We start from the raw sequence: 26478 nt of genomic DNA on the forward strand, positions 1-26478 counted from the left end.
CAACCATCCTTAATTCTGGTTTCAGGGGATCTGATGACTTTTTCTGGTCTCCTTGAGCCCCATGTCTGCTTGCAATGTGCATACATATATGTAAACAAAACACATAAAACATTTAGATTTTAAAATTTAAAACAGTCCTTTTTTTGGGACTTTTGGGACTTTATGATTTTTTACTATTAAACATATGCATGCAGTGTAGATTATTGCAGTTAAAATGTTTGTGTACATCCCTAAAACTTAAGTTGAATTTTTAGAAATGTAATTCCTTTTTTTTTTTTTCAAAACTAGAGTATTCTAGTGAGTATTTTCATTCTGAGGTATCAAAAAACATGCCATATTTAACTGTCAAAAGTTTTGAAATTCTTATAAAAGAAGAAAACGGCTATTTTGTTTTATGTACTTATGTAACAGGGATTGTGAACCATTTGTATCAAAAGTTATTCTTTACCCATTTCTTTCTTTATTCTCTCTCTCTCTCTCTCTCTCTCTCTTTTTTTTTGAGACAGGTTTTCTCTGTGGTTTTGGAGCCTGTCCTGGAACTAGCTCTTGTAGACCAGGCTGGCCTCAAACTCACAGAGATCCTCCTGCCTCTGCCTCCTGAGTGCTGGGATTAAAGGCGTGCGCCACCACCGCCTGGCATTCCTTACCCATTTCTATTTCATAGTTATACCCATGAGTTAACATAACTTCAGTGTTTTTACACTAGGTATCTTACATACACTTTGTCCAGTATTTCGTATGTTTAATAGTATTCAACTCTAGGTTATCTTCAACTTTATCTTCTCACTATTTTGGGGGTTTTCTTTTCAGATCTTAAAGCAGAAAATTGAAATCATGAAAGTAGACAGGACTAAACTGAAAAAGACACCTACTGAGGCTGTGAGTATCCAAGTTTGCTTTGCTTGTTTTCTTCATTTCAGGAAAAAAATATTGTGACCAGTGCAGCCATTCTGATCTTCCAACTAAATATGTTCAGTTTATAGAAAGTGTTACTACAGCAACTTGTAAGGCTAGGAGAAACAGCTCTGTTGTAGAGTGCTTGCTTAACATGCATGAGGCCTTGTATTCACTATGAATACAACAAAAGAAAATAAAAGTCCTATCATGCCTTTTGAATTTCTGTTTTTATTTAAATTCAGTAGCTTTGTGTAAATGGAATAGTGAACCATACTTTGTGGGCCCTGAAATGGATTCTCAGGTCACAATAAGAAAAAAGACAGTATGACAAACAGTTTTACTGCTGCTGTTAGAACTCAGGGTTTTTTTCCTTTGGTTTTGAAAACAAAAATGGTAAGTTTGACTTTTGTTAGTCTTCTATCTTTTATTTTGTTCTTTGACATTGGAATATCAGTGTGGTTTTTATTAAATGTTGTATATTAAGCATACTGATTTTCTTACTGTACAGATGTTTTCATTTGATTTTGTTTTTGATGTGTTTTGGCATCATCTAAATTATGACGATATCATTTGAATAGAAAAGTGAATAGAAAAGGAATTAAGTTTTTAAAAATGAAACAGTTCCATCAGTGTAAGAATCTACTGATTGAAAATTAAGACAATCTAGAATACATAAGAACTTAATAGAGGGATTATATATTGCGGGAAAGAACAGTATTAGTCAATAAAATGTGCCAAGACAATTTTTGATTTGGATGGGATGGTGTGGGGACTATTTACTGAAGTAAATTGTAGATAAGTCGTCAAAATCAGATATTTTTAAAAGAAATTATAGGAGAAGTAGAACATACAGGTGAATGTTTACCTTGTCTTAGGTGGGGATTGCCCTTCCAAGCATTAAAGCAAAGGACAAAAAAACCAAAATGGAAATATAAAATACCATATCCAAAATAAAAGGACACATGACAATAGCCATTCTAACAGGTATGAGGTAATATCTCATTATGATTTTGATTTGCATTTCCCTGATTATTAGTGATGCTGAGTACCTTTGTATGTGCCATTTGGCCATTTATATGTCTTTGGAGAAAAGTCTTTTTAAACTCCTTTGCCCACTTTAAAATTGGGTTATTTGGGTTTTTTCCTCATTATTAAGTCGAAGAAGTTTCTTAATATTTTTTAAATTAACCCCCAGAAGAATGAAAAGTGAAATCAGTTAAACATAGAGGAACAGATACTGCATGGTTCCTCTTAATATGGGGCATATAAAATAGTCAAAGGTATGTAAGTAGGCAACAGAATAAATGGTGGTTATCATGGGAGCGGATGGGGGAATTGTTCTATGGCTTTGTATTATTTAGTTATACAAATGAGTAAAAACTGGGTGTGGTGGCTCATGCTGTAAGAGAACCAAAGTTCAGGGGCAGCCTGGGCTACATATTGATAGCCTATTTGAAAAGAAAAAGGATGTTTCAAAAGTTCCAGTTAAGGATAAATTAAGAATTCCTTTTGTTGAGGATAAACTTTATGTTAAATGTTCTTAACACATACACAAAGGGCCACAAGGGAACTTGGAGGTGATATGTTTTTCACCTGGAATGTGGTGATGGTAATATGAGCATATGCATCTATGTTTAGATACCATCTATGTTTAGACTCACCAAGTAAAAGCTCTCGTTATTTAAGCTCAGTGAGCTGAGTTCAGCCCCTAGAGTCACATAAGGTGGAGAGAACCAGTTCCTGCATAACATAATCAAATTCTGTTAATTATGTGCTGTTTTTTATATGCCACATAATACCCCAATTAAGCTCGTGTGTGGGGGGAGTCATGGGACCTGAAAACCTGCAGAAAATATTTGTAACCCAATGTAGTTAATACCCTTTATGCTAAATCAAAAGAAATGAATATCCCAATGACAAAATGGGCATAAAACCTTTCAGAGAAGTAACAAAGCCAGTAAACTAACTAGAAAGAATCAATCTTACAGGTGATCAGAGAAATGCAAATTTTATTTTTTATGCTAAGTGAATTGCAAGGCTTGTATAGTCACACTTAAGAATTTCCTAGCTTCTATCAGATTACTTAGAATATAAAGTCACTGTCTAGATGTGTTTTAAGGCTTGAGTTGCCTGTTGTACTCAGGTAATGTAGAAGATTGCCCAGTTTCTCATACTGGCGTCAATGGTAGGTTTCAATTTGAAGATTTTTTTTTTCGAGACAGGGTTTCTCTGTGGCTTTGGGGCCTGTCCTGAACTAGCTCTGTAGAACAGGCTGGTCTCGAACTCACAGAGATCCACCTGCCTCTGCCTCCGATTGCTGGGATTAAAGGCGTGCGCCACCATCGCACGGCCAATTTGAAGATTTTTTTAAAAAATTGATCACTTAGTATATTGGCAACATCGCAAAGAATTTTCCCCCTATGTTTGATATCTATGGGAAGAAATTCATGTAAAATCTGGTAGCTGGTATGCAGCTTTGAACTTACTGGCTTGCCTTTTCCTATGATTGGGGACAGTCCCACTTGGTTTGCATTTATATAGCATAGGAAGAGAGGAATGATATTGTAGTAAGGCTAAGTAAATTTTATGATGAGGAAGCACAAGCACCTTAGATGATTTAAATGTATGCCTGAGATGACCCCTGTGAACAAAGTGGGCTAGAGTCTGTCACATCCATGTTTCTTGGGGCTCATGAGATGGCTCACCAGGTAAAAGTTTTAGCTATTTAAGCTCAATGAGCTGAGTTCAGCCCTTAGAATCTCAAAGTGGAGAGAACCAGTTCTACATCTTTGTCCCCTCCCTCCCGTTCTCCCTCCCTCATTCTACAATAACAAGGATGATGATAATTTTAAAGAGAAGTTTCTCAATTACAATTAAGGTATTATGGAAACTCCCTTTGAAGATGAGAGACAAAGACTAAGGGTTGGCTATGGTGGTACAAGGTTTTAAATCCCAGTACTTGGGAGGCAAGAGTTCACGACCAACTTGGTCTACATAGGGAGACCCTATCTCACAAAAGGGGGGAGGGGGAAGAAAAAGAGAAAGCAAGAGACAGTTGTTTTGTTTTGTTCCATATACCACAAAGAAAGAAATATGTGATACTTCAGTTTGGGAGCTAACATTTAAGTATACCATTTCAGTTTATTCCTTGGTAACCTTCAAAGTATTCAGCAGGCAACAATGAAATGCTAGAAAAGATGACAAAAGGTCTAGGCAATAAGTTGTCCTTGTGCGTGTATGGTTTGTCCCAGTAGAACCAGGTATCTCACTTAAGTGTGTTTGGCATGCTGCCAATCAGAATCTTTGGCAAGCCCCACATCAGTCATAGGCAATATCTTAGTTTAGCAAAGGCCATATTATCTTTGCCAACAACTATATTGCGTTCAAGCAGGTTCTGGCTTGTGAGAGATTGTCATGTAATGTGGACATAGCAAGTTATTACAGTACCCAAGTGTTAACCACAAAATGGGTATTACCTAACCCCTACAGAATCAAAAAATTGGATTTGCCTATGTGTATCCCATTAGTAATTTAAATAGATGGATTTGCTTCTATATCCAAGTAAATGGAGAAGGGAAGGGACAGATTAACTGTGTGAACAGGTCACTCAAATTCGCCCTGTTTTCTGTTATTTCTACTGGTTCACTGTTTGTCCTACAACCTATCTATACTAAAAGAAAGGGGGGGGGCGGGGAGGGGTGTTAAGCCTGGTTTGTGGAAGGATTTGGTGTTAAGGGTTTGCATACATTTATTTCATTATCGCAAAAATTTGAAGTAGATCCTTGCAGGGGTGGTAGTTTGGATTAAGAAAACTGGCTATATTTTTAAATATCATTATAGTCATTGGAAATCTTTGAAGTTTCCTTTAGTTTTAGATCTCACAATAGCATCGTTGGGTATCTAGTTGGTATCTGTTCATCTCAGGCAAGTATTCTCAGATTCAAAGAGACTGACTTTAATTAAAAAGTCCAGTATTGATAAAAAAAAAAGCACACTGTCTCAGTATTTAATCCCCTATTTTGTACACTCAGTTAAATGACACATACTTGACTGCCTCTCCACGCTAGTTTATTAGGTTATTTTTGTTTTTCTGGTAAGTAAATGGACAGTGAGTAGGACTCACTCATAATCAGACACTTTAATAATCATAAAACCAAAAACAATGTCGGTTTGGTTCCAAAGGTAGCTCTATTTCCATGACATCACTTATAGAGTTAAATAAAAAGTATTAATACTTTCCCCAACTGTTGTCCATTAATAGGATGCTTCTCTGTCGCAGTCCCTATCCCATTTTTCCTTTGCGCTTTCAGAACCTTTACTATAAAGTCTCAATCCACTCCTTATTAATAATTGGTCCTGTTCATCAGTGCAAGAGATCAGGAATGTATGGAAATGGAACACCAAGTAAGAATGGAGTCTTAGTTTACAAAAAGTTCAGAAGCTCTTTGCTCTTTCTAATTCAAGATTAATATTGTAGAAAAACTGAATTTGTTCAGGCTCTCTGTCCCGTCCCCCCCCCCCCCCCCCCCCCCCCCCCCCCCCCCGCCCGCGGCTTTCTTTTTCTGTCTCTCCAACTCATTGTAACAATACCAGATATTCTAGTTACCTTTTAGACCATGTCCCAGATTACTTAATTCTGCTTTAGTTTCTGCTTAGCTGATTTCTTTAATTTCTGTTGTCTATGTACTTTTAAGTAGTTTGTCTGCATATATAGGTTCATTCAGGTTTAAACAAATGCATAGTGGATTGTTGGGAATGAAAATATTTCTTCATGAGATTTCTTAGAGATCTAGTTATATAAGCAAAAGTTGAATTGCTTTGTGGGCTTCAGGTCATTTTCCCCATTCTTTGTTTCTTCTTCATTTAAAAACATCTTTTGTGAATGTTTGTTTGTTTTTCTTAGCCTGCAGACTGCAGAGCCTTAATAGACAAACTCAAAGTTTGTAATGATGAGCAACTCCTCTTGGAACTGCAGCAAATCAAAACATGGAACATTGGCAAGGTAAGTATTACTGCAGCAGCTGGTAGTACAACTATAATGGAATAGTCTGAGTCTGTGATCACTTAAGAAATTTCTAGCAGACAGGAGAAATGGCTCCAAAGTTAAGAGCACCAGCTGTTTTTCCAGAGGTCCTGAGTTCAATTCCTGGCACCCATGTGGTGACTCACAACCATCAGTAATGAGATCTGGGGATCTCTTCTGACATGTACATGTTAGTAGAACATTGTATGCATAAATAAACAAACAAATGAATCTTTTTAAAAAAGAAATTTCTAGTATATGTGTACCACAGCTCTAGAACATTGACATTTAAAAGAAAAATGTGTTGGGCCATTAAAAGAAAAATGTGTTCGGCCAGAGAAGATAGTTCATCAAGTAAAGGGACACATTACCAAGTCTTGTGACCTAAGTTTGATCTCTGTATCCCTCATAGTAGATGTAAAGAACCAACTCCAACTTGTCCCTTGACCTTTCTGTGCATGCTGTGGTGTACGTACACACACACAAATCTGTTTGAAATAATGGGAAAACATTCTGTCTTAAATAAAACTATTCTAAAGTACCCATGCTCAGTGTTGCTACTGTTGTTTTTTGATGAAGCATCTCACGGTGTGGCCCAGGTTCATCTTGGACTCTGTATCCTTCCACCTTAGTCTCCTCAATACTGAGATTACTAGAGTATAACCATTCCCAGTTGCTTTTATATTTTTATTTTTCTTTCTAGTGTGAGTTATATCACTGGGTGGATCTGTTGGACCGCTTTGATGGAATTCTGGCAGATGCTGGACAAACAGTGGAGAATATGTCATGGATGCTTGTATGTGATAGGCCGGAAAAGGAACAACTAAAAATGCTTCTATTGGCTGTATTGAACTTCACAGCCCTGCTTATCGAGTACAGCTTTTCTCGGCATCTGTACAGTTCCATAGAAGTAAGTAGTCTGTTCTTAACTATAACCATGTATATTCACAAATGGAGGAATTTTCTATTTTTTAAGTTGATTATACCTTTATTTTTTTAAGTCACGCATAACATAATCACAGAGTCCTAACTTTATTGTAATTGTGTTTCCCATTTTTAACATGGGGGAAAAACTCAACTAATTCCTCCCTTAAGAGTTACAAATTTTCTCACCAAATCTGCCACCAACAACGATAAACATGTGAGGCTTATAGCTGCTGTGTAGAACAGTAAAAGCCTGACTGGATTTCAAGGCAGCTACCTAGATTGGCAGCAGCCTGAGAAGGGGGTTCAGGGAAAGCCCACCAAGAGAGGAGAAAGACAAACCTAGCCAGACTCCATCTGTGTGTAGTTCCGGCCTTTGCCCAACTTTTGAGCTTTAATAATCAAATGATTACCTTGGTCTTGATAATTAAATAGATGTGATATCCAAAAAAATCCAAAACCATTAAGATAATCAACAAATAAAGTGCCTTTGTTAATTTCCAACTCAATTACATACTGGTTTTAATTTTGACCAATTAATTGCTTCAATATATTGGTGAATGTTTAAAACAAAACAATCACTCAGGTTACTCCCAACTTTATTAGTTTTATTTTGCATAATTGCACATAGCCGTTGTTGATAGCTTTAGCTTCTATGATTTCTTTTTATATTTAGCATAAAGGTGGTAATAATAGCATACAATTAGCTTAACTTCTTATCACTTGGAAATGTAATGTTTTTTAGTTCTACATATATATATATATTACAACATTTCTTGAAGTCCTTATGCAGAGACACAGATATGATTACTTCTATTGCGCTTTCTGAAAAATAGTTTTAGCTTTTAGTATCAGGTGTCTGATGAGTTGAACTTTGTCTTTTTGTTCCTTTAGCATTTGACAACTTTATTGGCTTCGTCTGATATGCAAGTGGTGCTGGCAGTTCTTAACCTTCTATATGTGTTTAGCAAAAGATCAAACTATATCACACGTCTTGGATCTGACAAGAGGACCCCACTACTGACAAGACTGCAGCATTTGGCAGAGGTATGTCTTTGGAGACTGGAAAAACAAATATCAGAGTATATAGTTTCTATAAGCAGGCATTTCTTGCTTTGTAAAAGTGGATGAGAATCCTTTAGTTAACTTTCTGACTTAATTGAGTGCAAGTATTTGGACAGTGTGATAGTTTCAAAAAGCAGGAGTATTATCAGTTTTAAGTTTTTTAAAAAATATTTATTTATTATGTATACAATATTCTGTCCGTATGCCTGCAGGCCAGAAGAGGGCGCCAGACCTCTTTACAGATGGTTGTGAGCCACCATGTGGTTGCTGGGAATTGAACTCAGGACCTTTGGAAGAGCAGGCAATGCTCTTAACCACTGAACCATCTCTCCAGCCCCCATATCAGTTTTAAGTTTTGAAGCACTTCATTACCTTCTGCTCATGAGACAAAATCTTTTGTTCAAAACGTGACAGTTCTGCTACATACTAGGTTCCATTCCAGGACAGTCAGAGCTACTTCTTGAAACACTATCTCAAAAAGAGGGAGGGGGAGGAAGAGGGTGATAATGGGGACAGCTGGTGATACTACATATATATACAGATGAAATTAAGAGAATAAATTGTTATTCATCACATTAATAAAGCATCAGTGCTCAGCAGGTAAAGGCGCCTACCACTGAGCTTAATACTAATGACCAGAGTTTGATTCTGACACTCGCATGGTAGAAGCAGAAAATGGACTCCCAAAAGTTTTCTTCTGGTCTCTGTATGCATGCCTCATACCCTTAAGTAAATATGTAATTCAATAAAAATAAAAACTTTCAAAAAACATACAAACTAGTTTTTAAGTCCAGGAAACTCCATTGTAGTCCTAATTAATGGATGAGCTGGATTTAAAAATTAAGCAAAATGTCAAATATTGTCTTATAATTCATAGTAGATGGGTCTGGAGAGATGGGTTAGTGGTTTAAGACTGTATGTACTATTACAGAGGAATGGAGTTTAATTCCCAGAACCCACATGGTTCCTAACTGTTGTTAATTCCAGTCTTAGAAGCTGACCTCCATGGGCACCAGCACTCTTATGTACCTCTCTTGGAAAACACATTTAAACAGAAGTCCTAAATAATACAATAAAAAAAGTTAGAATACATATTTTAAAAGAATTTGTTGAAGGTGATGGGCTTGTGTTTCCTAGGGAGATTATGTGAAATTGTTAGAACTGGCAGGGTGTGGTGCTAGATTTTAAAGAAAATCTAGCAGGTTCAAGGCTAATATGGTCTACCTAGAGAATTCAAGCCAGCCAGGGACACATAGTGAGACCCTTTCTCAAAATAATTGTTAAAATACAGTGTTATTGCCACATATTAGATAAATACACAGGAGCAACTATTCCCAAATAATATTAATGATACTGATCTAAGGGTAAAGCTAGTGAATCTTAATGTTTAATAAAATTTCATCTGAAAAAGAAATCAAGCCTTTTCCCTCATGTCTGAATATTCATTCTTAAGCAGATCCCGTCTTGTAAAGTGGTGTTGTATATATGCCCCTAAGCATGACTGATACCCTAGTTACTTTTATATACATACTTTATAATCAGGATCATATGGTAACACTATTATTCCTTTAAAAACGGCGGCGGCGTGGGTGTGTGGACAAACACAGGATAGACGAGACGCAAAAGGAAGAGACGGACACGCGGCTCCCACGTGGGTGCGCTTTAATGGGGAGAGGGGAACACAGTAAGGGGTGGGACGTGCGAGACACACAAGGGTAGGGGGAAAAAGGGCCAAGAGAGAGGCCAAGAGGGGAGGAAACCTCGTGGACCCTCGCTTTTAACGGGGGGCGCAAGGTTATCTGGGAGGAATGGCCTTCACCTGGGCGCGGCCAGCGCGCACACAGGTGACGGTAATCCAGGAGAAGTCTGGGAGCTGTAGTTTCCAAGGAATAACAAACACTACTAGGTTGATGAGTACAATGAGACTCAAAAGTTATGTGCATTACTTTTTGAGGAAAATAATATTGGCTCTTAGTCTCTGAGAAAGTATGACATGCAATATCTACTGTTCTTCTCAGGTGTTCGTAGTTGCTTGAGTAGGGTTATTTCATACTTGGGTTCTCATTAAAGCCTGTAAAATAGCTCTTGAGTTATTGCCCAATTCTCCTGTTGGTACCATTAAAAATGTTTATAGCCAACCCTTCCTGCTTGCATTGTGAATCGTTTTCTTTTGACAAGTTCATTTATAGCTAAGAAAACAGGGTATTAATACATAAGAATTAAAAGGTATCGATGGAGGCCATTCGTTTGTTTCCCAGACACCCAGAATAATAGTAAGCACACAGAAACTATATTAATTACAACACTGCTTGACCAATAGCTTAGGCTTCTTATTAACTATCTCTTAAATCTTAAATTAGTCCACTCATATTATTTTATATTTTGCCATGAGGCTCGTGGTTTACGGGTAAGATTCCTGGCATCTTTCCTCTTTGGCAGCTACATGGTGTCTCCCTGATTTCACCATCTTTTCTCCTCTGCTTGGAATTTCCGCTTTGCTCTATTCCGTCCTGCAATAGATCTAAAGCAGTTTCTTTATAAACCTGTCTTAATAAAACATACTCACGTGAAAAAAGGATAAAGAACTAGTAGTATTTTAAAGATCCTGACTAGTGTCTCCTAAAATCATAGGCATATTTGTTTTGATGAAACAGGAGGTTTTGCTTTTCAGTTTTAAAAATAGAAAATTTGGACGTCTACAAAAGATTGTGATAGTTTGCTACATTTGCTTTATATATTACCACTTGATTGTCTCTGTAATTCATTTATTTCTTGATTTATTTTCTTAATGTACTAGCCTCAGTGTTATTCACTGTTAACTATTAGTTGGGAATAGAAGAAATATGAGGAAAATAATTGTGTCAAGCTTATTCTGCCTTGAATGTTTAGATTTGTGGTTTGACTTACTTGTCTTTCTGTGTAGCCTCCAGCCTTTGTATATATATTTTTCAACAAATTTCATGTATTCTGCACGTTCTAAAGATAGCCAAGAAAATACTGGAAATGTCATGTAGAAGTACTTATTTTATTAAGTTTTAAGCTATTTTATAAAGATAGAGTAATTAGAATAATTAGTCAAATTGAATCAATAGGTTGCAAAACCAGATAACAAAAACATGTAAGAATTTAATTTATGTTAAAGATAACATTAACAGGAGATGAATTGGCTGTTCACGCCTTGTTTACTACTCAGGAAGCAATTTGTTGGATTATAATTCAGTAAAACAAAGTTAAGATATACTAAAGAACTGCTTGCTAAAAATAGGAATCTTTGGCTAAAGATGTAGTTTAGTTGGTAGAGTGCTTGCCTAACATGCATATACTAGGTGTGGTGTTATATACCCGTAATCCCAGGTTCAGAAATTAAGGTCAGTCCTTGCCTACATTGCAGTTCAAGACTAGTTTAGGATACACAAAGAAAGAATAAAAATCACAAATCTAAAACCATTGAAGGATAATATAACTACATAGCCGGACATGGTGCACCCCTGTAAATCTAGCACTTAGGCAACAGAAGCATGAGAATACTTAGTTATTGGTAAGCCTGAGTTGAAAACCCCTTTTCACAGAGAAGTGGAAAAAAGTGGAAAGGCTGTTTCCATGGAGGAATAAACCAATTCTTCTCACCATGTAACCTTATATTGTTATATGAAAAATTTAAATGCTGTCATTATGCTATCTGTGATTGTCTATTTTCTTCATATTTGGGTAATTTGCAATTTTTCCTATTATAAACATTTGTCATAGTAAATACCTTTTGTTCATGAATATTTTGGGCCATAATAACTATAGTTGCTTTGAAAATTGTGTGTGTGTTTGTGTGAAAGTGTGTGTGAATATTGGACCTTGTGCTTTATGTGTTCTTATTTAGTTTTTTCTTCACTAGTAACCCCAAAGTATACCTTTTCTGTTTATTTTGTCTTTTTTCTTTACATGTTTCTTCTTTGGATTGTGTTGATTGACTAGGGTTTATTTAAGATAAGAATGTTGAGATACCTAATTTTTAAAAACATTTTATGTGCATTTGGTGTGAAGGTGTCAGATTCCCTGGAACTGGAGTTACAGACAGTTGTAAACTGCCATGTGGGTGCTGGGAATTGAACCTGGGTCTGAAGGTAGTGCTCTTAACTGCTGAATCATCTTTCCAGTTTCTGAGATACCTAAAATTTAATATGTTTTAATTTTTGGGATTATACTTTGAGTTTACTCACATTAAATAACTTCATGATTTTCCATGTGATTTTTTTTCCATTGACTCGTTGGTGGTTAAAAGTAGTTTAATTATCATGTACCTGTGAATTTTCAAAAAATATTTATGCATATGAATGACCTGTCTTCGTGTGTACTAGAAGAGGCAGTCAGACCCTATACAGATGACTGTGAGCCACCATATGGTTGCTGGGAATTGAAGTCAGGACCTCTGGAAGAGCAGCCAGTGCTCTTAACCTCTGAGCCTTTTCTCCAGCCCTACTTGTGAATTTTTCAGATTGCCTTTTGTGATGGATATCTGATTTTATTTTCCTGCATCTGACAGCTGTAATTGGCAGAGATTTTGTTTAACTATATTAATGATTATTTTGTTAAGGTCTATTGGAGTTTTTAATGTGTCTTAGAAAGTATATGTTCTATGCTTAAATAGGTTCAATATCCTCGGTCTAGTTGATTTGACATTTGGCATTGTTCAGGTTTTCAGTTTCCTTATTTGTCTTTTAATTAGTTATTGATATTTGCTCTGGGAATTAGAATTGATATCTTAATTTACAAAATTGTAATTTAATACCAGCTTTTTGTTGTTGTTGTTGGTTGTGGTTCTGGGTACGAAACTAGGGGTTTGTGTATACTGTACAGCCTCAACCACTGAGCTACACAGGGTCTCTCAATTTTTTTTAATAGTCTATAAAAACTTTGATATTTCTTTGTGCCTTCCTCCAGCTTTATTGCTGTTTCCTTTAAAAAGTACATTTTTATACATAGCATGTACATCGACATTGATGCATAATACTTAAAAGTTTATATAGTTAGCTTTTGAAGACATCAAAGATTAGATTTTGCTAATCAAAAGTAGAGAGCATTGGGAAAATAGTTCACTGGAACATTCCTGCCATACAAGCACAAGGACCTGAATTCTCTTGAACCCACATAAAAATGCCTGGAAGTGTTGGCATAGCTTATAACCTTAGTGTGAGAGGGGCCTTGGCAGGCCAAGGAGCCCCGTGGCGGGTGAGAGACAGACACACCCTGCAGACTGTACTTACAAAGAGGATTTTTATTGGAGAGAAGGAATGGAAGAAGGGGGGAGGGGAAGGAGTGCCAGAAGAGACCGAAAGGGTGGGGAGCAAAAGCCTGCCTGCCTGGCTCTCTGAGGAGCAGCAGGAAAGAGAGTGGGAATGGAAGGAGCTTGTCTCTTAAAGGGGTCTTTGGGCTTGTATACAGAGCCTTACTTACTCATAGGTACAATAGTGCAGGAATGTCCATGAGGCCCTGGGTTGACTAAGTATTTGCCCTAATTGCTGAGATTACAGGATGGGCCAGCATAATTTCTGAATGTTAACACCTAGCACTGAGGCTGTAGACACAGGTTGATGATCAAGGCTCAGTGGCCAGCTAGACAAATCTTACTCGATTAGCACCAGGCCCTTGAAGAGACACTTCCTCAAATAAAACCACTAGAGGGAGAACACCTGACCTTGACTTCTGGCCCCCTGGGGCTTGCCTTAACCAGAACCTATTCCTGAAGGGTAGGGACTACTCACTGCTTTTAGCATTCAGTGTTTTCAACCTGTTCTCAACCTGTTCCTGCCCTTGGGAAAGTTCCAAATTAAGGGAACTAGTAGCAAGTGATTTTAGCTGGTCTTTCAGAGACCAAAACAATCTATCACTTATTGCATGAGGATTCATTGTCCTCACTCCAGGAATGTGGACTATAGCTTACAGCTGCTACATATAGAATAGGGTGGGGTAAGTTAAATATCAAAAAGTTAGTGTGCAAAATTCTTTGAGGTTGATTGATTCTGTACTGCTGTTATTTCATTCACACCTTTTGTGATAGGTGGTCCTTCGGAGTTTCCTGTTCTGCTGTTTTCATTATTATCACGGTTATGAAAATAGTTATATATGAAAATAGCCAGTTCAGAGAGGATAGGTAAAAGTGTATTAAAGTAGTTTTTCTTAATGTGTGTTTAACTTTTTTATTGCTGTGATAAAATACCACAACCAAAAAAAAAGTTTTATTTGGAAGCTCATGGTTCTAGAGGGTTAGAATCCCTGACTATCATGCTGGAGACTGTGGCAGCCAGCAGGAAGTAGCATTGAAGAAGTAACAGAGAGCTTATATTTTGATCTGCAAGTATTAGGCAGAGAGACCTAATTGATATTGACATGGGGTTTTGAAACCTCAAAACCCACCCCCCCCCCCAGTGACATCACCTTCAACAAGGCCATCCCTCCTACATCCTTACCAAGTATTTAAAGGTATAGTATAGGGCTGTTCTCATTCAAACCACCACATTCTACTCCCTGGCCTCCTTAGGCTCATGGCATTTCATACAACTAAAAGTTCAATGACTCAAGAGAATCTCTTAATTGTAACTCCCTATAAAGTCAAAATCATAAAACAAATTACATACAGTGGTATAGAACATACATTACCCTTCTAAAAGGGAGGAATGCATGTATAGTGAGGAAACACTGGACCAAAGCAAGATGGAAAACCCATAAGGGCAAACTCCAAATCCATGTCTTGTGTCAAAGAAGGCTCTACCTTGCCACCTTTTACTGACTGCAAATATAGTTTTCTTTTTGTCTGGTTCTACTCCCTGTAAACAGCCCCCCCTGGCAGACATTCCACAGCTCCATGCAGTGTCTTCTCAGGGACTCCCATGTGGGGAGGAACTCCCTGCCACAAATTTGGTATCAGGAGCTCTGTTTAGCCATGTAGAAAAGAAAAATTCCACAACCCGTTTCTCCTGTATCCTTCATAACTTTAGAGTCAGAACTACATAGTTGGTGCTGCCATGTTTGGCTACATCCTTGGGAGAATGGAGCCTATTGAATTACATTTGCATAAAAATAAGATTTGTTGTTGCTTTTTAGAAGCAGAAAATCCTTTAGGCCCTTTTCACAAATTGCAGGATTAGCTGGATCTGGGGTCTTAGCTCAAGAGTACCACGTTCTCTATTTGATTTTGCATCTGGCCTTTATCTCTTTCAGTACAAGCCTTGGCTCCAACATTAAATGTACTGGTGCTCATTTTTCTCTTTGAACTGTATGTTTTGTTTTTCTTTTTGCTTTGTTTGGTCTTTTCCATTGTAGGCCTGCATGCATAAAACTGTTTGTTAAAAAATCCTACTACAGAGTCAATATTAGGATGTCTGGAAATATTCTCTGTGTATGAAATTAGTCCAGAACTAAGTTTAGCTTAGCCCCAGGGAGAGTCTTAGGACAAGGACAAAAGGCAACCAACTACATTCTTCACCAAAATGTAAGAATGGTCTTTAGTCCAGTTCCTAATATTGTTCTCTGAAACCTCTTGAGCTATGCCTCCACAATCCACCTTGTTCTCTCAACACTACCATCTTCCAATCTCCTGCTGGGAAGGGCAGATAAGCTGGGAAGGGCAGATTCAGCAACTTTGCTAGTGTTCCACATTCTTCCAAATAACAGTGTCATAGCAGTAGCCTACTTCTGGTACCAACTTCTGTCAGTATCTTTTTTCAGTTGGACAGGCATGGTGTTGTAGCAGTAGCTGAGAGCTTGTGTCTTGACCCACAGTAAGGAGGCAGAGATTGCTAACTAGGAATGGTGTGGACTTTTAAAACCCAGAGCCTGCTGGGTGCACGCCTTTAATCCCAGCACTCTGGGAGGCAGAGGCAGGGGGATCTCTGTGAGTTCGAGGCCAGCCTGGTCTACCAAGGGAGTTCCAGGACAAGCTCCAAAGCTACAGAGAAACCCTGTCTTGAAAAAAACCAAAAACCAAAACCAAAAGAATGAATATAATAAGATTATATATGTAGAGAGAACACCATGTTGCAGCCTTACGAGGTAGATTAGTAGTGATTGGGACCCACATTGGATGTGTGAAAATTGGGCGAAGGCATTTGTGTTTGAACTGGGCCGGGCATGACTTACCCTAAGGTAAGATGTATCTTATTAAAAATTCCTGGTTGTAGCTAAGTTGATTACCAGTTATTTAAACTTAAAAAAAAAAATGTGCTGTTCTTGCCAGGTGTGGTTGAATGCATCCTTTAATACCAACACTTAGAGGCAGAGGCGAGTGAACCTGAGTTCAAGGCCAGCCTGGTCTATATCTATGTAGGTTGGTAGATAGGTCAGTCTGTCTCTCCTCCTTTCCATCCATCCATCTTATTTAGATAGTTTCAGGCCATTCAGATATGTACAGTTAGACCTTGCTTTTACTGTAAAATTTTTGATATTTCAAAGGCCCGAGAAGATGCCACAGGCTGGTCCATAAGCAAAATTATATGGCTAGAATTTAGGGCTTGGAAATTATTAGTAACTGTGCTACTCATTAACACAGGCACTTGTTTAAAGTTTTTATATTTTGGTAGCAAAGTGTCTTAGTCATTGTTGTATTGCTGTGATGAGACACTATGACCATTACAACTTTTATAATGGAAAGCATATAATTGACGCTTGCTTACAGGTTCAAAGGTTTCATCCATTGTCAGCCATGGTAGGAAACATGGAGGCATGCATGCAGACATGGTGCTGGAAAAGGAACTCGAGAGTTCCACATCCGAAACTGAAGGCAGCAGGAAGAGAGAAAACACTGGGCCTGGCTTGGGCATTTGAAACTCCAAAGCCTACCTGCAATAACATGGTTCCTCAAACAAAGCCATAACTACTCTCACCAGGCCATACCTTGTTGAAGGAGGCTGCTTGTTGGTTCCCGGCCACCCAGCTAGCTTCGGCCTGAAATAACCACACAGAAACTGTATTCATTAAATCACTGCTTGGCCCATTAGCTATAGCTTCTCATCGGCTAACTCTTACATTAATTTAACCCATTTCTACTAATCTGTGTATTGCCACGTGGCAGGGGACTTACCGGCAAAGTTTTGGCATGTCTGACTCTGGTGGCGGCTCCATGGCTTCTTCCTAACTCTGCCTTTCTTGCTCCCAGCATTCACCCTAGCTTTTCCTGCCCTAAGTTCTGCCTTGTTATAAGTCCAAGCAGTTTCTTTATTCATGGTAATCACAGCACACAGAGGGGACTCCTACATCAAAACCTGATGCTATTCCCAAGGCATTCAAACATGCGTCTGTAGAGGCTATTCTCATTCAAACTAATGCACAAAATATATAGACTCTTATAGCATGTAATTTGGCTCTTGTTAAAAAGTGTGGTTCCACCCTGGTGAGAAACGCCAGCTATGACTGAATCTCAGCAAACATGAATTGAGACATGGGAATGAAGTAGCTAGTGTTGCTACTTTGTACTCTTATCTTGAGCACCTTCATAGAACCATGAAATAAATAGATTTCATTGAAAAAACAACTATTATAACACCACCTTGCTTTGAGGCTCAAAGTCCTGTTTTATTTGTTCTCTTTGTTTTTTATATACATATATATATATACATATATATATATGAATGACTATTTTCTTATTAAACTCTTTATAAATATAAGCCTAAGACTATGACCATTGTGTAACGCTATGTTTTTTTCCCTTTTCTAAGAGCTGGGGTGGAAAAGAGAATGGTTTTGGACTTGCAGAATGTTGCAGAGACTTGCATATGTTGGTGAGTATTTTGAAAATGATACTGTCTCTTTCTAAAGACATAACAACGAATTTATGGTATATAAATTGACACTTGATATCAGAAGTTTCATTGGACCTGAGGGAAAAAATACACAATGGCTTTAGGAAACTAGCCCTTACTGTGCTGATTATAACAATTCTCAGAGAGAGTAGTATGAGTTCTGAAATAAGTTGAATTTTTTGAATCAAAATGAAAGTACTCTTTTTTTTCTTATAATACTGGCAAGTGAAGCTGAGAATAGTAGTGTACATCTATAATCTCAGTATTTCAGATATGATGTGAGGAAGATCACTACTACTTCTAGACCAGTTTTTTCCTATACAATACCTGTTTAAACATTCAAAACAAAGCCAAAAAAGAAAAACCTAGAAAGTGCATTTACTTGTGTTCTCACACAACTATCAGGAGTTTGAGAAGTGTTCAAGAACAATCGATTGAAAACAATTCTTTTGGATTACTTAGAACTTAATGCAGGGATCTGGAGAAATGATAGATCAAGAGCATGATTCCTATTATTACCTCCACACACAGCAACTCAAAACCATTTGTAACTCCAGTTCCAGGGCATCTGTTAGCCTCTTTTGGCCTCTACATGGACCAGGCACTCACACGACAAAATGGGCATACATGCAGACAAAATACTCAGAAATAAAAATTTTAAAATAATTTACAAAAAGATCTTACTGTTCAGTATATCTTTATGTTTACCTCTTTATCCATGCTCTGGTTATAGATTTAGGCTATCCCCCTCTTCTGCTTTGATATGTTGCATATTAGGAGCCTAGTTTGTCATGTTTAATACAAATGGATATGATCAAATTTAATTAATTTTTCTTCTGGGTTAGTATAGCTCATATTTTTGTAGTCAAAGAAATCTACATATTAGAGGAGGTTATTTTCCTACTTTAGTTGGTAGACATTCTTTAGTGAACAGTTGTGAATGGATGTTGGTAATATGGGAAACATATATTGTTGTATAAGAGTATTCGGCTTGGAGTTCCAATTCTGTGAATATAATATTTTAAAGAGTAGTAGGGTAATTCTGAACCTCATGCATGTGAAGACGTAATAGGTTTGTGTGATATCTGTTAGCCTGTTTTAGTCCTTATCTACATTAAGTTCGATATTTAGTATGTCAAGGGATTTTGAAAATTTTATACTTTATGTAGTATATACACATGTTGAACCCAATTTTATAAAGGTATATAATGATAACGTCATTGTGTTTTCTTTGAAGAGAATGTGTTTTATTTGTTTTTTGTTTCTTGGTTTTTTGAGACAGGGTTTCTTTGTGTAGCCTTGACTGTCCTGGATCTTGCTCCGTAGACCAGACTGGCCTCATACTCAGAAAGATCCTCCTGACTCTGCCACCCCAGGGCTCGGATTAAAGGTGTTGTACCATCACCACCTGACCAAGGGAATGTTTTAATGGTTAGGGTTTTATTATTGGAATTTTATCTGTTGTGTTACTTTTGTAGTTGTAGATATGCTTTGAGGGTTTAGTTCATTTGGTTTTTGTAATCCTATATAGAGAAAAAAAAGGAAACACCTTCCAGGATGGTATAGAAAGGAGTATTTGAAGTAATAGAAAAATTATTAATGAGGAGGCTCGTAATAATTTTCACAAGAATGGCCTTTTCCATTCTTTAGTTGGTGCCTATGTTTTGACACTTGTTCTCCATTCTTTCTAAAATTCTTTTGCATTATTATTTGTCATACTTGATCTCACCATGAGAATAACTATAGTCAAAATTGCTGTATTAATAGAGCTACAGGTAACCTGGAAATAAAAACAGATTTTTGGATTTCTGAACTACAGTCTTTCCATTTATTTTCAAGCAAATGTCATCTGAACTCTGGTCAGGGCAAGAGCTAAAAGACACCATTGGTGTATAATATACAGATGCCACAGTGTACTTTGATTAAAAAAGGCAGTGGAGGTATCTGTTGTCTAAAATCAGTTCAAGCTCATTGTCTGATTCCTCTTTTATACACAGAAATATCCACCCAGCGCAACCACACTACACTTTGAATTCTATGCAGACCCTGGATCTGAGGTCAAAATTGAGAAGAGGGTGAGTCTGATTGTTTTGATGTTGTTATTTATAGAATCTCTTAGTTTAAATGAGTGAATGTTTGACTGTATATCACGGTCCTATGAAGCTATATGTACGTGTACCTTTCATAGACATGATTAGGTTTTATGTTAGAACGTGCAAAAGATAAAGCCTCTTTTATTGGGCACTGCCATATTTGTGTATTTTGCTCATAGTCTTAGGTAGTTGTGTTTCAGATTTCTTTTTTTAAAGCCAGCCTGTAAGAAGCTCCGTATGTTGCCTGTAAAAATCTTAATCAAATGATGTGGTTGTTTCATATTCCTAGGTGAGCTGCTAAAATTTTTTTTTTTTGGTTTAGAGGTTTACCAATGAATCAAATCTTTTTTTCCACTTTTATTATTAAATAATTTTTAGGATAATGTTGTCTTTAAAACATGAGAAATAATTTTATGGTTTTAGTATTTCGTATGAATCAATATTCGTATGAATATTGATTGTGGAGACAAGTATTAAAAAGGACTATAGAATATAGAATATGCTTGCTAACAGTGTTAAAAGTTTAATAATAGTGGTTTTAAAGAAGTGATCTTTTGATTATTATATGTGGAAAGTAGATGCTTTGAATGTCTCTGAAATTACCTTGATTTTTTTTAAAGAGGTTGGCTTAACTGCAGGGTGACATTTTGTTCTCAGGTGTCTCTTACAGGGTATTTAGTGACCCCTAACAGCTTTTTTAACTTTTACATTTCAGACGACTAGTAATACACTACATTACATTCATATAGAACAACTTGACAAGGTAAGAGGATTCTTTGACAACTGGTTGGTTATTTAATTATTGGTTGAAGTTTTGTTCCTAACTAATTTTTTTCTAATGCAGATTTCAGAAAGCCCTTCTGAAATAATGGAATCTCTTACCAAAATGTACAGCATTCCTAAGGATAAGCAGGTATAATACATCTGAAAAAATATCCCCAGCGCTTGATGTTTTTCGAAATACACTAATGCTATGTGTTGGACAAGCAGAAGACATAGCAAAATTAATGTACATTGGAGTTTAGCAGATTAGCTATCTAGGTGTTTGTTTCCTCTACTGTAGTAACACTAAGTTCCTTAATTCAAATGATTTTCTATCAGCAGTGAAAACTTCCTCAATTTTGGATATATTTGGATACATTTAAGAGAACTTAATTGTGTTATTTTGTTCTGTTCTTTTGGTAGTGGTCAAAAAAAATTTAGTTCATTGAAAATTATAATTCTTACTATATTATTGTCTATCAATATAGTGACAGTTCTTGACTTATCACATCATGATACTGCCTGTCCCTGTTTTATTACTCTGGGATCTATCTATCTATCTATCTATCTATCTATCTATCTATCTATCTATCTATCATTTCTGTCTCTTCTCCACATCATGATACTGCCTGCCCCTGTTTTATTACTCTGGGATTGTTTGTCTGTTTGTTTATTTATTTATTTATTTGTTTATTTATTTATTTATGATTTCTGTCTCTTCCCCACCGCCGCCTCCCATTTCCCTCCCCCTTTACTCTGGGATTGTTAACCAATCTAAGAGTAAAATAATACTAGTTCAGTTTGATATCCTAGCAAAAAGTAACAAACTTATTTTACCAAGCAGCCAAAATGTAAGAGTCCCCTTTAAAAAAAAAAAAAAAGGAAAGAAATAAAGGAAACCCTTTTGTTACAATTTCTTAATAATAAGTTTTATATCTCTACAGATGCTGTTATTTACTCATATACGCCTGGCCCATGGCTTTTCTAATCACAGGAAGCGATTACAAGCTGTTCAGGCCAGACTGCATGCAATATCTATATTAGGTAAGGAAACACTAATTAAGTGGTCTTAATTAGGCAGTTTGAACTTGATTTTGAATTAAATTCATCTGTCTTCATTGCTATGAGGATTTACTTATTATGGCAACCCAAATTTATTGCATTCCCAGTGTTCGCTGCAGTCATCATTCTTGATTTCCTTTGCATGTCAGAAAAACTTAAGCTTTTATTGCCAGGTCACATGGCCTTGATTGTCAACACCTTTTTTTTTTTTTTTTAAAAAAAATATATAGTCAACTCTGCTCTGTATCCTTCCTATTGATAGTTCCTCTTCCAGTTCTCCTGTCCTTTCAGATGTACAACTTTAAATTTTGAAAATAATTAGTTAATACTCTGTCTGTTTACTATGGTATAGTAGATTGGAAAACACAGGCTTTTTTCTTTTTTTTAAAACTGTCAGATTTTTAAAAGTCATTTCATGCAAGCATATATTATACTTTGAGTGCATAGTCTTCGTTATTGTCCACTGCTTTCCTCCTTGGACAATTTTGTCTCCACTTATTACCCAGACAGTTCCGCTTCTACTATTAGGTCATCAGTGATTTTATGTATGTAAGGTCTAGGATACAGAAATGAGAAAAAACATGTTCTTGTCAAGAGTGGCATTGATTTTCCTACAAATAGTTTAATCTCTATGTGGAAATCACAGTTTTTTTAGGCTCTCACCAAGTTTCTGAAGACTATGTAGCACACATTGTATTTTCTCAGTTAACTTCAGTAATCTGGTTTGGAAAAAGTATTTGAGCTATTTTAATAATTGAAAGAAAGCCTGGAAATCAACCTCTTACATGCTAAGCACATTAAATGGCATAAAAGGGCAAGCACAGCTGTTATTACCTATCTTCGTTTAGCTTTTGCTTATCTTTTACAACTGAACACCTTGCCCTCAAAATCCTTTCTCTTGTGTTTGTGTCTGTGCTTCTGTCATGATAATGATTGCCTAGAAATGTTTATTTAAAACTTAATGTGCTCACATCTCAGCCAGTTTTTACTTCTCGTGTATGTCCACTAACTCCTCAGTATACAAGTAGATTAAACGCTATTTTTTTGAGACACAGTCTCACTATGTGGCTTTTACTGTTCTGGAACTCACTGAGTAGAACAGGCTATTCTTGAACTTCAAGATCTGTTTGTCTGTCCTCCTGGGATTCAAGACTTGTACCTGTCTGCCTGGCTAGATTATACACATTTAACTTTTGATAGTGCCACACAAACTTATGATTTAGTCTGCTACACTCTATAAAAACTCAATATTATAAAAGCTTATCTGGTGAAAGCAAGTAAAGGAAGAAGCCAACATAAAATTCTATACCTATATGCAAAGCATATAGTTCTATCAAGTAGTGATATTAGAAAAATGAATTATTTGTTCTCTTTTCCCACAAGACTCCAACAAAATTATTTCTTAAGACTAGTAATAATTTTAGTAAGGAAATGTGAGTATCTAGCTATTACCACAATCTTATAATTTAGCAAATTTACCCCTCTGTGCTGATTGGAAGGTGTATTACTCAACGTTGGCTTAATAACTGCATTTCTGCCAAATGTTTGCTTCTCTTTTGCAGTCTATTCCAATGCCTTGCAAGAGTCAGCAAACAGTATCTTGTATAATGGGTTGATAGAGGAATTGGTAGATGTCCTTCAAATTACAGATAAGCAGCTCATGGTAAGTATGTGCTCATAATATCTACACAATAAAGCCATACTTTTTTTTTTTTTCCTGCCTTTTGTTTTTCCTAAGGAGTTAGAAAATGCCCCAGGAGGGATCCTTGGACCTTTTGCATCTTTCTTTTTAAATATTAAACTGTGAAGTTATTCAATGCCAGATGTACAGTTATTCTCCTAGATGTTTATCTCCTCAAGCAGCATTCAGTAAAATTACTTATGTTTTGATTTTGAGATATTTGCACCTTAGTTTAGTTATTCATGTAGTTTTGACACTTGTTTAATTTCTACTCTCATAGGAAATTAAAGCCGCTTCTTTACGAACATTAACATCAATTGTGCATTTGGAGAGAACTCCCAAGCTCAGCAGTATTATTGACTGTACTGGAACTGCCTCCTACCATGGATTTTTGCCTGTTCTTGTGCGGAACTGTATCCAGGCTATGATTGGTAAGTTTAGGTGTTAATTATTTATTACAGAAACAACAGGATCTTGACATTTTCATTGTTTTAAGGACCTTCTAGCTTAGTACCGAATTCTGAACTTTATATCCTCTCCCAATTTCCTTTGTAGATCCTTCTATGGACCCATACCCCCACCAGTTTGCCACTGCTCTCTTCTCTTTTTTGTACCACCTGGCCAGCTATGATGCTGGTGGTGAAGCATTGGTCTCCTGTGGAATGATGGAAGCCTTACTAAAGGTAACTACTCCCCTTTTCTAATATATTTCTGGAAAATTAACTAAGAGTATTAGTTTCGATGTTTTGTCATGAACAGTTAACATAGAAAGCTTATTCTAATCAGTTACTTACAGTTTGATCTCTAGTTACCACATTAACAAATGTATCTATTGTCAATATTAAGGTATGTTTATAATCCAGCACAATTTGATAGTTTATGGGTTTTGGGGCACAAGACAGTGCTATATGTTAGCATGACATTGACTGTGCCCCTAAGAATTAAGTGTATATTAGGATACCTGTAAAAGTTTTGCTTTAGGGCTAGAGAGATGGCTCAGAGGTTAAGAGCATTGCCTGCTCTTCCAAAGGTCCTGAGTTCAATTCCCAGCAACCACATGGTGGCTCACAACCATCTGTAATGGGGTCTGGTGCCCTCTTCTGGCCTGCAGTCATACACGCAGACAGAATATATATATATATAATATATAATATATAAGTTTTGCTTTAATATTATAGGGTTTGTTTTGGTTGCTTAGTTGGCATTTTGAGACAATTATCTTGCTGTCTATTGTTGGCTTGCATTAAACTTACCAGAAATTTTATATACTCATGAATTGCCCATGTGGCCTCATAGAAGGTTGCATCCAGTCTTTCAGTTTATAGCACTATTATTTGACAAGCACAAAAAACATCAGGCATGTGTCCTTTTCCTCCCTCCATTTCATACTATCCTGTCTCACAGGGACTCTCAGACTTTATTTTTGCAAAGGAATATAGATTTTTTTTTATCTCTCTCTTCAGTAATTGTGCTTGCCTCTCTTTCTCTTTCTTGTAGGTCATAAAGTTTCTTGGTGATGAACAAGACCAGATAACATTTGTCACCAGAGCTGTCAGAGTGGTTGACCTCATCACCAACCTGGATATGGCAGCTTTTCAATCTCATAGTGGTCTCTCTATCTTCATCTATAGACTTGAGGTATTATTGTCTAAGATTACTTTGTATAGACTTCATAGAATTCCAGTGATTGTTGAGTATAGGAACTGTCCTAACTACTCAAAGTAACCATCTTATCTTTTTTATGTTTCTATAACCTATTATCTGCTTGATACTCTTTAATCACAATATTTTAATCCCTGAAATGTATAGGATTTTCTTAACATTTTCTCCTTAATTATAGCATGAAGTAGATTTGTGCCGAAAAGAATGTCCATTTGTGATCAAGCCAAAGATCCAGAGACCTACTACCACTCAAGAAGGAGAAGAAATGGAAACTGACACGGATGGTAATTAACATGTTATTAAGTCAATATTTTTGTGTCAATATTTTTCTCTTGTCCTGCCCTTTTTGTGTAATACTTTCTTATAAATTATGAGATCCACAGGTTGTTTTCAACTTTTTTATAGGTGATGAATTGTTTGGAATAGAACTGGGAGATAAAGCCGATAGTAGAAATGCAGTAGACCACTTACAACACTGTAGATCAATCATTTAGTAATTGATGTTTTTTAACATGTTTGATCAGTATCTTTTTAAAGTATGAACACATAATAACTTCTACAGAGTCAGAAAATTGTCTGTTTTACTACTGCAGTACCATATATCCTGGGAGTTTAATATATGCATTATAAATTATAGGAAGAGTATAAACTCTTAAGTGGGACCTTGATAAACTGTATCTGCGTGCTTTAAGAAAAGATGAGATACTTGAAATAGTTTTCTAGGAATCAACTTTTAAGTCACAGGATCAGAAATTTAAAGCAGATCATCTTTAATTTCAAATGCATTGTGTGTCTGCTTTAACAATTCCAACCTCGCCCAATATATTATACCTTATAATAGAATAAAAGCGGGTCCCCGAAATACCTCATAGAATGTACAGTAGTGTTATCTTAATGACAAAGCTTATCTTTGCATGTATCTATTATTCTTGTGAAATATTAGAATAATAAATCGTATGCTATTCCTTTTTTTTTTTTACTTTGTTTTTGGCACATTCATTTGTGCATGTTGCTGTCCCTAGAAACCCTTTTGCTCAGTTTTTCTTTCTGTTTTATTGGGAAGAAGCTGAGATATAAGTTCACAGGTGAGATCCCAAAGTGTTGGGTAAAATGTGCTATTAACTGTTGATTAGTAATACTTGACTATCTACTGTAAATAATTGTCAAAACTTAATAAACAGAACAGTAAGTGCTCGGTAAAGATTCTAACAACATCTGAAGTGCTTGATTAAGTTTTTCAACCGGTGGCCAGGAAGCAAATAGTCAATGTAAATGTGTATTCAATGTAAAGGTTACATATTTTGTACTTACTTCTTGTGTAAATAGGTACATGATTGGAAGAATATATTTCAAAATATATTTACTAAAGGGGGGATCTTGTATATTTCGTAAGTTGAAGAGACTAAGTATTTGCTTTTACACAATTAGATTATTTTATTCAAGATTTTAAAGGAAATGTTAATACACACTTCTAACACCCCCCCCCCCCCACACACAGCTAGTAGCTTGATGCGGCTCTTTCCA

General features: G+C 36.4%; 1 protein-coding gene across 13 annotated transcripts in view; it reads left to right on the top strand.

Moving 5' to 3' along the window:
• Positions 1 to 784: 784 nt before the first annotated feature.
• Huwe1 (HECT, UBA and WWE domain containing E3 ubiquitin protein ligase 1) overlaps positions 785 to 26478 on the top strand; it is a 105263-nt gene continuing 79569 nt past the window's right edge. For 12 of the 13 annotated variants that reach the window (XM_050131227.1, XM_050131233.1, XM_050131230.1 and 9 more), the window contains exons 1-14: positions 785 to 879; positions 5801 to 5899; positions 6624 to 6830; positions 7739 to 7891; positions 17611 to 17673; positions 19692 to 19769; positions 20503 to 20550; positions 20632 to 20700; positions 21494 to 21593; positions 23174 to 23274; positions 23573 to 23723; positions 23848 to 23975; positions 24790 to 24930; positions 25133 to 25238. In XM_050131227.1, coding sequence (XP_049987184.1) covers positions 835 to 879; positions 5801 to 5899; positions 6624 to 6830; positions 7739 to 7891; positions 17611 to 17673; positions 19692 to 19769; positions 20503 to 20550; positions 20632 to 20700; positions 21494 to 21593; positions 23174 to 23274; positions 23573 to 23723; positions 23848 to 23975; positions 24790 to 24930; positions 25133 to 25238 — 1489 coding nt within the window. In that variant the 5' untranslated portion in view covers positions 785 to 834. Of the gene's footprint in view, positions 880 to 1772; positions 1882 to 5800; positions 5900 to 6623; positions 6831 to 7738; positions 7892 to 17610; positions 17674 to 19691; positions 19770 to 20502; positions 20551 to 20631; positions 20701 to 21493; positions 21594 to 23173; positions 23275 to 23572; positions 23724 to 23847; positions 23976 to 24789; positions 24931 to 25132; positions 25239 to 26478 lie in introns of all 13 variants that reach the window. The other variant, XM_050131237.1, reaches the window with a different exon arrangement.

Source organism: Alexandromys fortis, unplaced genomic scaffold (assembly GCF_014885135.2).
Source record: "Alexandromys fortis isolate MF-2015 unplaced genomic scaffold, M_Fortis_MF-2015_v1.1 scaffold_373, whole genome shotgun sequence".
Lineage (NCBI taxonomy): Eukaryota > Metazoa > Chordata > Mammalia > Rodentia > Cricetidae > Alexandromys > Alexandromys fortis.